General features: G+C 43.0%; 1 protein-coding gene across 2 annotated transcripts in view; it reads left to right on the forward strand.

Annotated features, from left to right (window-relative positions):
* Positions 1-10,521, forward strand: part of PAIP2B (poly(A) binding protein interacting protein 2B) — a 50,773-nt gene extending 40,252 nt beyond the window's left edge. For both annotated transcript variants that reach the window (XM_055539710.1, XM_055539709.1), the window contains exons 2-4: positions 1,616-1,764; positions 3,647-3,823; positions 4,796-10,521. In XM_055539710.1, coding sequence (XP_055395685.1) covers positions 1,624-1,764; positions 3,647-3,823; positions 4,796-4,852 — 375 coding nt within the window. In that variant the 5' untranslated portion in view covers positions 1,616-1,623 and the 3' untranslated portion in view covers positions 4,853-10,521. The remainder of the gene's footprint in view (positions 1-1,615; positions 1,765-3,646; positions 3,824-4,795) is intronic.
* The last annotated feature ends 1,803 nt before the right edge of the window (positions 10,522-12,324 follow it).

Genomic DNA, 12,324 nt, shown 5'->3' on the forward strand with positions numbered 1-12,324 from the left:
GAGCACGAGCTCTAGGCGCTTGGGTTCAGTAGCTGTGGTGCGGGGGCTTAGTTGGTCCATAGCATGTGGGATCTTCCTGAACCAGGGATCATGCCTGTGTCCCCTGCATTGGCTGGCAGATTCTTCACCACTGAACCACCAGGAAAGTCCTACAACTGTTTTTGAAGAATGGTTAAATTTTAAGTAAAGAACTGAAAATAAATACATTCCAAATGATAGCAAGCATACCAAAATGAATTTGGAAGCCAAAAGAATACTCATGAGTGCAGATGAACAGGCACTTACATAATACCAGTGGGAATTTAAACTCTATGGCAGCTTGGCAGTAAATCACAAGCCTTAAACAAACATTCTTTCCTATATGGCAGTTCTATTTTTTAGGAATTATCTTAAGAAAATCATTAGAGAAAATGAACACAAGAAGTTCATCCCACCTTTATAATACAGAAATGTTGGAAACACACCATCTGACAGAATGTCTATATTAATATGGAAATGAGAAAAAGCAAATGATGGAACATCATGCTATTACCATAAGAATGGGTGCTTGGGGAATGGGTGTGTGTATATGTGTCTGTATGTACATAGGGGAAGTCAGCAAACTTATATCCACCACACTGTGAATCATTTTTAACTCTATATAGTTAGACAGCTGATGGCCTTATTTTTTTCCATTTTGCTTTCCAATGTGATAAACATGTATTATTTTTTGAAATAGGTTTTAAAGAAAAACAGAGCTTAATAAGAATCAAAATAGGGACTTCCCTGGTAGTCCAGTGGCTAAGATTCTGTGCTTCCAGTGGAGGGGGCCTGGGTTCAATCCCTGGTCAAGGAACTAGATCTCACATGCTGCAGCTAAGAGTTCACATGCTGAAACTAAAGATCCTGCGTGCCACAGCTAAGACCCAGCACACACAAAAAAAAAAATTAAAAAAAAGAAGAAAACAAAATAAAAAAATCAGAATAAGGGTCAACTGTTTACAATGTTTATTAAGAATGTATTTTTTTCTACCTATTTAAATGTTAGGGAAGCTATGATCTTGCTTAGGTTCTAGAACTTACAGAAATTTGACTTGAAAAGGTCCCCTCCCACCCAGCACCCATCCCACTTGCCTGCTGCTGCTGCTGCTACTGCTGCTACTAAGTCGCTTCAGTTGTGTCCGACTCTGTGCGACCCAGTGGACAGCAGCCCACCAGGCTCCCCCGTCCCTGGGATTCTCCAGGCAAGAACACTGGAGTGGGTTGCCATTTCCTTCTCCAGTACATGAAAGTGAAAAGTGAAAGTGAAGTCGCTCAGTCGTGTCCTACTCTTAGCGACCCCATGGACTGCATCCTACCAGGCTCCTCCATGCATGGGATTCTCCAGGCAAGAGTACCGTAGTGGGGTGCCATTGCCTTCTCCATCCCACTTGCCTAGAAAGGCTAACTGAGCTAAAATGTTTTTTCTTTTAACTCTTAAAGAATTGTGCATCTGTATAGGTAACTAGTTACAGACTAGCGTTTTCTGTTTATCTGTAGTTAATAACTTTGATTTAGAACATCAGAAGCATCTGGAAGAATCTTTTCGTTTCCTTGATCCTTGTATCATTTCATCCTTTCTTTTGTTCCTGTGTAGGTTCTGTCATGATGAATGGATCCAGTGTGGCAAATACATCACCCAGTGTAAAATCCAAAGAGGACCAGGTGTTAAATGGGCATGATGAGAAGGAAAACCCATTCGCAGAGTACATGTGGATGGAGAATGAAGAGGATTTCAACAGACAGGTAAAGAAGTGAAAGGCTAATGATACATGTAGTTCAACAGCTATATTTTACCATCAGTCTGTCAAAAGAGAAATGTGTTCATTGGCTTTACAATAACTTGAAAATAAGTAGACACTTGGTCAGGGCTGACCAAAAAGCAACTTCAGTTGCTAAGAGACCAAATTGAAGATACCTTGGAGGACGATATTGAAATTTTTCTATCATGCTAATTAAAAGAGGATCCAATGCCATGGTGTTCTGGTGTAGGCTCCTGGGAAACAGCAGACCAGCCTGGCATGCCCCAAGTAGGAACTCAGGGACTGGCAGAATGCAAGTCTGAGATAGTGTATTTGGTGGGGAAAGGCTAGATTGCTTCCACAAAGATCCAGCAGTAATCAATTGTCTTATACCCCTGTGGTTTTAACAGCCCCAGGTAAGCACTCCAGGTAGACAGGTGACTCTGCAACCACTTGATGCCCTCCATCATGATGCCCTGCCACTCCTAGGGCATTTGGCAACTGTAGGATAACTGGAAGTCAAGCCATAGGAAAGGGAGAGAGCCAAATGTCAAGGCAAAGGGTCTCCTTTTAACCAAATGATGCCAGAGTGCTCACATCCCTTCTTGGGGACATTATGTGATTATAGTTACATGGCCATATCCAGCATGGGAGACAGGAGATTCGATTTTAACTGAACAACTGGTGCTTTGGGGAGATGGAAACAAGTTTAGGAAAGAGCCAGGAGTTTCCACCCGCTGTGGCTCACTGTGTTATGATCTGTGTGAACAGTTCGTAGACCATGCTTCCTATGACACCCCTGGGCCCAGGTAACTGCTTCTGTGGCTTGTGCCTGTGAATAAGGGTAGACTTACTATGGAAGAACATGTTGTTATGCTCTCGGGGAGAGTTAGGGCAGTCATGTTAAATCTTGTAGTTTGAAAATATTTTCAGTTGTTATTTTAAGTACTTTGTAACTAATTTACTTGAGATTAAAAAATAAAAAGTATAGTTAATTGTAATGTTGAAATTGTATGTTTAAGTCTTGCTACAAGTGACTTTTCCTTTGGATTCAACTATATTGGCTAGTTTGGGTGATTGTTTTTGCTTGACCAGCCCTCTGGTGGCGGCATACGAGCTGTGAATCAGTCACCAGGCAGCCTGCAGGAAGGGGATGGCCAAACATGAAGCGGGAGGCCTGTGAAAATCACACTAATCTCCAGAGTGAAGCATACTCTTTACCAAGAGTTAACAGGGTCTACAAAGAAGTATAAAATATCCTTGCTATGTATAAGACACTCTTTTTCAGAAATATGCAAGTTGTTTAAATATTTGTATTATTTCTTCTTGTTTTGAAAGAATTTTCTACTGGTATGCCAGAAAGTGTTCTTTATATCTTTCTAAGGTTCTGAAAGTATTTTTCTCCCGAAGGGGCTTTATTACTAGAAAAGTGGGCCAGAAGCTGGGAGTTGGTTTTGGTTTAATCTCCACTGTCCAGGTAGTAGTCTAGATACATAGTTCCTGAACCCTTTTCGTACTTGTAAAATGGGAAATTTAAGAACTGCCTCTCAATAAGATTGAAAAAAAAGTGTCAAGCTTTAAAATGATTTTCTGTTAAGTGCCATATGAGTGAAAAATATCTGTGTCACGTATTAGATCTGTGAAGACTGGAATTTCTGCTATTTGGACTATTTCCTGTCTTATTTTTTATGGAATTTGATTGAAAATACTAAAAGTTATATTTTTTCTAGCCTTTCATTAGAAGCATCATAATTCTTAGTAGATCTCATACAAGATCATTCTTAGTTGCAAAGTAATAACCTCTGAAAGAAAGAGGTAGAAAAGAACTAGAAAGTGTGAGTCCCACTGGGACAGTTAAGTCTGAGCTCTTCTGCTTTGCTTGCCAGGTGGAGGAGGAGCTGCAGGAGCAAGAGTTCTTGGACCGCTGCTTTCAGGAGATGTTGGACGAGGAAGACCAAGACTGGTTTATTCCATCCCGAGACCTGCCTCAGGCCATGGGGCAGTTGCAGCAACAGTTAAATGGACTGTCCATCAGTGATGGTCATGATTCTGAAGATATTTTGGTAAGAGCATACGTAGTTCCACGTGTGACATAGTGAAAGAATATAGGATTTGGAGCCACGTCTCTTTTTGGCCCAACAACCTTGGGCAAGCTTTGGCGCCCTCTGAGTCACTGTTTCTTCACTCACCGCCTGGCATTAACAAGGCGGTGCATTGGAGACGCACGGCACCTCTTACAGCACTGTGCAAATGTGATTGCGGCAGCATCACCAGCTCTCATTTTCTCCAGTGGGATTCTCAAAACAGAATTGGGATTAAGGATAAAAATTTGAACAGGGAAGAGGTTTGGTTTCAAATTATCATTTGCTGTTGTCCTTTTCTTTTACTGTCCCTCAAATCTGTATTTATAGTTTTGAATGATTCTGTTATAAAAACTGCTGGTTCATTTTAGAAGGAATATACTCCTAAGAGACTGTTTTCCGCTTATAATTAGAAGACTAGATAAATGAATTCCTTGCCTTCCATGTTTACTTAATGTCAGAATTCGATAAGTGAGATTGTTCTTGCACAATTCATGTCTGAGTGATTTTGCCTGGCAGTTTGCTGAGGTTTTAGATCAAGATGTTGTGAATCAAGAGAGTAGATAACCAAAGAGAGGATAGACAAAAATAATATAGGGATTGTGGTAACCAACCTAGTTTGATGGAGTACTCTGATTTTCATCGAGTTAAGGTACTTGTGAACTAAAAAATTATTTTTTGAGTCCAGGTTAACAAGCCTCTAATGAAAGCATCATGAAGGGAACAGGAGTCTAAAGCAGGGAGGAGAAAATGAGATTAGCAGGGGCTGAGTCCATCAGGAGCCACTGAGAACAGTCCAGGAATAACTGCCTGAGTTGCAAGGAATTCTGTTTTTTTCTCTCCTTTGGGCTGAGAGGAAGATACTGGTAATAACAGAAGCAAGGAGAAAATAAATTTTAAAGTGCTAAAGTGCAGCTTGCCTTGGGATTTATTATCTCTTGGTTCTTATTTCAGAGCAAAAGTAACCTGAATCCGGATGCCAAGGAATTCATACCAGGAGTGAAGTACTGAGCTGACAGAAAGCTTTGAGGAGGACTTGTGTGTCCCCACATCCGGGGACAGCGCTGCACAAACAGGCGGAGCTGAAGAGGGGGGTGGGATGGGCAGGGGGTGTGCAGCGGGGAAGGGAACAGTGGTTCAACTCGACACTGTGACTAGAGTAACTGATGTGCTCAGTCTTTCTCTACAAGCCTCTGAGTATTTCTCTTTTGTTCTACTGACTTTCATTTGAAGCAATTTCCTATTATTTTTATTAGCTTTCGATTTAGGGAAATTGCAGTCTTTCCCCATGCCCTCATCAAGAATGTTCTGCTGTGTGTGTTTAAAAGAATAAGCTGACCAAGAAAATCTGGGTGTTTACAAATGCCCTACCCACCCTGCTGTCTACTTACCAAGGGCAATGAACACCTGGAGCACTACATATTCAGTCTGTTGCGCTGGATGGGAAGAGGGACAGTTGGAAGAAGCAGGTTTTGTAAACCAGAGTACACAGCTCCCCGACCCCTGGGGGTTTCCTGCAATGTGCTGGGATTACCACTGGCCTGCTGAGCCCGTGTCTCCTTGCCTGAACCCCATTCAAGAAAACACAGGCTTAAAAGTAGTGGTTTACCAGTACTTTAGATGGTTGATAAACGGACTTTCATCAACCATCTTTTGATGGTTAATGAAAGTACAGAGGGAGAGGACTGGGATGGTGATGTCACTTGAGTCATTGATTTACTGTTGACCTACTCTTAAGCCTCTGTTTATGGCTACCATCAGACTCATTATTTACAAGGCATAAGAGTTCTAGGGTGGATTTGCCACCTCGTCTCTCATGGTGTCTAATCCCCTGTCTCCCTTCTGCCCCAAACTCTATTCTGTTTTTAAGAAGAGACTGTTAACAAAGGTGTGTGAGAGGCATGTGGTGCTGGCCATCAGCTTCAGTCTGGAGAGATCATCCTTGAATCCTGATAGTTATCATCTTAAATTTATTTTGACAGTTTTTTCCTAGCCCTGTGAAGACTTGGTCCACCTGTATCTTCCTTTCCTTAGAAAGGTTTGTGTACTTTTATAAGTCCATGTATTTTTCAGAATGCTAGCAAGAAGCTCAATTCACAGTTTGATGCTTCTCCCCACCTTACAGAATTATGCAAAAGAACTCCAGAAAAGCCTAGGAGAGTGAGTCCCGCTTGACCCTGTGACTGTGTGACACACCGGGACAGTTTCAGCCGTTATAAAGTGTTGCTGTTCCCACACACCCAGCTTTTTGAGTTTTCTGGGTTGAACTTTCTGGGTATATTCTTTTCCTGCCCACAGGTCACAGGTGTTTTGGTTATTGTTGTTGTTGATACTCATAAGGAACTAAACTGGGCACCAGGATATGCCTTTGTGTGCTGGAGAGGTTGGTGGCAGAGTCAGGTCTTAAAAAGGGCGTGTCTGGTCCTGGCCATTCTCCCAGGATGGGCAAGGACTGGCAGGGGCCTGAGGAGAACAGTGGCCCATCTGTATGACTGCCACTGTCTTGTATGACAAGCCTGTCAGGAAAAGATCATGGAACTTGAATAAAGTCTGTAAATTCAGTATGTGTTTATGGGACAGAGGTTGGAAGGAAAGGACTAGGGTCTGGAAAACTTAAGAATTTCTCCTTTCTCTTATGAGGTCCCATGCTGACTTTTCTAACAGCCACAGGTTAATGTCAGATTGAAAATATGAACCCATATTTCCAGATGGGCTCCTGAATTCGCAAAGCCTCTACCTTGACAGAATGGAACTCTTTTAACTTGTGTTCAGGGAGGGCTACAAATAAAGAAAACGTCTTAATTCCAGCTTCAGCTTTCAGCTGGAATGGTTGCCTCTGGTAAGGTGAGGGCCTTGGAAGTATAGAAACAAAGGTCTCTTTCTTCCAGGACTGCTGTTCCTCCTTCAACCTGCATTAACTTGTCCAAGCTCAGAATTCTAAAGGCTGCTCAAAGTGTGTTGGGATTGCAGCAGGAGCCGTTTTCTAGACCATGGTGTCTCCATCACAGAGAGGACTGCGGATTCTTTCTTATGTGGCTCCTGGTCTGGGAAGTCCTTTAGGGATTTGCATCAAGGGTCCTCATCCTGACGAAGGCGTGCCCTTCTGACACCTAGGCTAAGCTGTTAGGTGTGGTCCAAGTGGCTTGCTTCCCCTTCTGCTGTGGGTTTCATCTTGGATGTCAGCATGGTTTCACAAGGCACATTTGGTCAGGACTAAGGAAGCTTCCTGCCAGATAAGCAATGGAACCCGAGGACTGGCCTTTCCAGTCCTGTTGAGACACAGTGTGCTGACCCCGGGATCAGGAAGCAGCTAGCAGTGTGGCCGCCTTTTTAATGTGCATGTTTGTGCTTCTAGTGGTTCCTCTTGCGTTCTGACTTTCTCCGTCTCTTGTGTTGCGAGGTGGGGGCGCAGCCGTCACCCAGACCGCGGGTGCAGCTGTCGCCAGTTTGCCGCCTCCTTAGCCGGAAATGCATGTGGCTCTTCCTGGGCCTTCAGCGAAGAAAGGCTGGACTCAGACGTTTCCTCATAGGAGAGATTACGGATGCGAGCCAGACTAGATACCGTTACCTTTTCAGGATGAGGCTGGTATTATTGTAAGTGATGATTTTGATGTTGAATTTAAGCCACTACTTTTTTTTTTTTTTTGGCAACTGGAAGTTTAAGTATAGAAACAGAACATGTATTTTTAACAATTGCCAATTCTGACTGGTCCCAGTCTTATTTTATTAGTGATTGATTTCATGGTTATTGGACTCTTAAACTCCAAAACGAAAAGTATTTTATCTCTTGCTCGTCAAGGAGAAAAAAACAAAAGAAATGCCTTTTAGTTTCTCTAGCCCTTTGAACTGCAACAGAGAATTTGATGGACATAGCCTAGGCCTGAGCAGCTGCGGCTTTGGGTCTTTGGGCCAGTTTCTGACTGCAGCAGTTGATTTTAGGGTATTACATAAGGTCAAACCCCAAAAAATTGTAAGGAAAAGGCTGGACCTTTACAGCACCTTTAGTTTCCAAAGTCAAAACAGCTTGGGTCTCTTTTATTAAAGTTACAATGCTAATTATGACTTTAAAGTGTTTTTAGAGGTAACCAGCATTTTTCAAATTGTGTATTACTATATGGCAAAGTTCTGTCTTGCGTTGGGAGATGCTGGGAGGTAAGGTCAGTCAAACACTTTGACCTCAGAGTGTAAATTCATGTATGTCAGGGAGGAAAGTTGTGTGAAGAAGTAGCCAAAGGAAACTGCATTAGTGCTGCTGCAAGGCCAGTATGTAAACACCAGGAGCCCAGGACTCTACACTGCTGAGATGGGAGGGGGCACGTGTTCTTCACTAAGGGTCCTGGCATCACGTTTAATGGTGGTGTTTGATTTGGATTATGTTGATGTATGAGCTCAGCCAGAGACCTGACAGTTTTGACCAAGATTTGGAGAGCATTTGGGAAAGACTGTATATCCCTGGCCGCTCTCTTCCGGGGTAGATGTAGAGCTCATGAGTTTGGGAAGTGGGCGGAGAGCAGGAGGACTGACTGAGATCTGGTGAGCGTCAGGAATGTTGGTTTCCCCTCCCTTTGCCCACAGTCACCCGTGTGAACCACGTGAACCGTTTCCCCTCTCATTGCCCACACAGATTGTTAGCTCTCCTGGTCCCTGTGTGGCACACAGTGTACTTTCTGCAGCCACTGCCCTGCTGCCTTGCAAATTTCATCCACAGGCTTGGTTAGTCACAATTTAGTAAGGTTTTTTCCCCTCGTTTTTAATCTTCTATTTCTCCCATCTTGAAGCTGCCATTAGTGACAAAGGATGGGGGAATTGGAGGCTGACCCAGGGACACATTCAGGCTTCCGACACGGCCTCTGTACATGGCTCACTACATCCTGAGTTCACACTACTTGTGTGTACGTGCTAAGTCACCTCAGTTGTGTCCGACTCTTTGCAGTCCTATGGACGCCCACCAGGCTCCTCTGTCTGTGGGATTTACCAGGCAAGAATACTAGAGTGGGTTGCCATTTCCTCCTCCAGGGGATCTTCCCAGCCTAGAATCGGACCCAAGTCTCTTTACCACACTAGCTCCACCTGGTCTCACTGCCCAATCCTCCATAGCTATCCACAGTCCAGATTTTGCCGGGGGAGGTGGGGTGTCATACACTGGGACAGCTAACTACACTGATCTCGACAGGGTGTTACAGGTTCATCACCACACCCCCAGGGGACAAAAGAGAACTCTACAAAGGAACAGATGCACCATCTTCAAAGAAAAAGGCCCTTTATGTTTTGTTATCAGGAGTCTCATTTGTGAGGTCTGCTGAGCTTTCTTTCCCAGTCCTACCTTACTGGTTCCCTTTTAATATTGTAAATGGTAATGAAAATGTTTTCACTCTGTAACTCAACACTAATTGAGAATCCTCTCTTGTTGATTGTGGGCCTTCGGAAATGTTTAATACTTGATGGGTGGTTTGCAAGACAGGGACTTTTTTTTTTAACACCTTTATTGAAGCATGTTATCATAAAGTTCGTCTATTTCAAGTGTACAAGTCAGTGATTTTAATAACTTTCCTGAGTGGCACAGACATACAATTCTGTTTTAGAACCTTTGCATCCCCCTTAATAAGATCCTTCATGTCTATTTACATGGTACCCGTGGTATTTGCCTAGCTCTAGGCAACGACTAATCTATTACTATAAATTTGCCTTTTCTGGACATAATCTCAATGGAATCATACAATCTGGTCTCTTGTATCTGGCTTTCTTCATTTAGTGTATTTTTGAGGTTAATCCATGACATATAATTTATGTTACTGGTTTGTTCTTTACTGCTAAATAATATTCCATTGATGGATATACCACATTTTGTCAGCAGGGAGTCTTACTAAACTTGGATTTCAACCTCTTGGGGTCTACATGGAACCCTGAGAACATAGGACTCATGGGGGAGCTGCTGTGCATGTCAAAGGAACTGCTTGTCAGAACCAGCTCCATCATCAGCAGCTCCATGAGGAGCCTGAACTGCTGCAGAAATTTTTACAATTTTGCATCTTATTTTTTGTATGAAAATTTCATGCCGTCTATGTCAGCATAGATAATTAACAGCATCTGATAATTAACAAGTTAATGAGCATGTGTTTGAGCAGGAAGAAATGGAACCATCAATACTGCGTTGGATATTTTTTTCTCCTCAGCTAGACAGAGGAATCGCTGAACTTTCTAAACAATGTTATTTCCATTACAAAGCTGAACATGTGTTAAGATCATGCCGCCTTTGTTGGATCGATTTAGAAGAGGACAGCCAGCAGAGGAGGCCAAGAGGAGAAAGGGAGTGAACTCTGTGGTGCATCCCAGCGGGTCTGTGCACGGCCCACACACCTGCTGGAGTGGGCGGTGAAGTGCTGACGGTGCCAGGGCAGCTCAGCACCTCCAGCAGGCCCAGGCCTGGACTTTGGACCTTTTCCCCTATTTCTCAGGTGTTTAAAAGCTGTTTTTGTTCCTTTTTTTCCTATGTATACATTACATGGTAGTTGTTAATACTTCTTTGTGGGAGGGGCAGAGCTTTAAAATTGAAGAAAATAATTTTCATAAAAATATCAAAAATGGAAAAAAGTTACTTTTTAAAGAATTTGCTATACAAACAAAGTGGCAGCTGTTGAAAATCTCTCTCATTAAAATGAGAATAAAATGCATTTGCTGGCAGTGGTACTGTTTTTCCTTCAGTGGGGTCATTATATTAGAGGAGGATATGTGTGTGTGATTTTGTCTCAATATGAATCAGTTTCAGTTGCACAATTTTCCACTCTAAAAAGTGTTCCAAAGTATTAAAAGCATTGTCTTGGAAGTCAGACCTGAGTGAATCCCATCTCCCTCACTTAGTGCCTCTGGCCTGAACCTGTTTATCTGTCAAGGTATAACACCTTCTTTCTGGGGCTGTTGTGAAAAGTCGAACAAATTTTATTTCAAATACAGCCTGGCATATGATCAGCACTTAATACATGGTAGTAATATTGGCAATAATATGAGTACCTTTGAACAGAGGCGGTAACAGGAAATCCTTGAGCTTGAAGGATAGCTGTTATTTTTCCTGTTCCTGGGCAAAACTTACTCCTCTGTAGAATAAACAAGTAAAGGGATTCTGTATTTGCCTTTCAACTACTGAACAAGGTAGCTCAGAGGTTAAAGCACCTGCCCGCAATGCGGGAGACCTGGGTTCGATCTCCTCCAGGGGTCGGGAAGATCCCCTGGAGAAGGAAATGACAACCCACTCCAGTATTCTTGCCTGGAGAATCTCATGGATGGAGGAGCCTGGTGGGCTACAGTCCATAGGGTCGCAAAAAGCTGGACACGACTGAGCAACTTGACTTTCACTTTTCACTTTACTGAACGAGTCTGAGAGCCTGCTAAGTACCTGGCATTGTTCTAGGCACCAGGGCTGCCGATGTTAATAAGCAGGCATCATTCCTGCTCTTGTGGAGGTTAGTTACTGTTTACACCAGGCTTGAACCTCCATTGATTCTCTGAGAGGCTTTATTCTATATGGTAGAAGGATCAGGGGATCAGACCCTAGCCCATGGGTTTTGAGTGCTTTTGCCTCCTCCTTACAATCAGGTTTCTAAAAATCTGAGCTGACTTGCCTATTTACAGCTTTTTGAGATACTGCAGTCATGTCTATACAGGGCCTGAACGATTCACAGCCTTTAAGATATGCATCGTTCAGAACTTTCATTCAAAATTTTCATTAAACTAAGTACAGATACTGTAAACAGTACAGTCCATACATTTTCACCAAACCTTCTGTTGGTATAAGGGTATCATTCACTTTTAATCTTTGTATTAAAAACCTTCAGAGCACTCATCAGTTGGCAGACATCTCAGTGAACGCTTGCTGATGGGGCGGCGCACATGCGGCCACGCTGTCCACGAGGCAACGCAGGTAGTGAGGCAATGCTGGCCTCGTCACGTGCAGTTTTTGTTCCCAGCTGTCTTGCTTGGCTGTTGAGCTCAGATGAATACATGCATTCCCAGTGGCTTGGCAGTATGGAATTCCATTAATTTATCCTATCTTATTAGGGAAGGAGATTATATATTTAAAGGAGAATCTCATTAAAAATCACTTACGACTTAACGACCTTCCGTACAACCTCTGCGTTACAGAGCCTGACTGGAGAATAAGCTACCCCATCACATCTCCTTTGGCCAAAGGAAACAGGAACACATCTGACCTTGTACACTTTAGTGTTGCCTTCATTTTTTCATCTAGTATTTAGTGAGCACTCACGAGTTGGCCGGTTCCATCACTTCATGGCAAACAGATGGGGAAACAGTGGCTGACTTTATTTTTCTGGGCTCCAAAATCACTGCAGATGGTGACTGCAGCCATGAAATTAAAAGACGCTTACTCTTTGGAAGCAAAGTTATGACCAACCTAGACAGCATATTAAAAGGCAGAGATATTACTTTGTCAACAAAGGTCCGTCTAGTCAAGGCTATGGTTTTTCCAG

The sequence above is a fragment of the Bubalus kerabau genome, chromosome 11 (assembly GCF_029407905.1).
Source record: "Bubalus kerabau isolate K-KA32 ecotype Philippines breed swamp buffalo chromosome 11, PCC_UOA_SB_1v2, whole genome shotgun sequence".
In the NCBI taxonomy this organism is placed as follows: domain Eukaryota; kingdom Metazoa; phylum Chordata; class Mammalia; order Artiodactyla; family Bovidae; genus Bubalus; species Bubalus kerabau.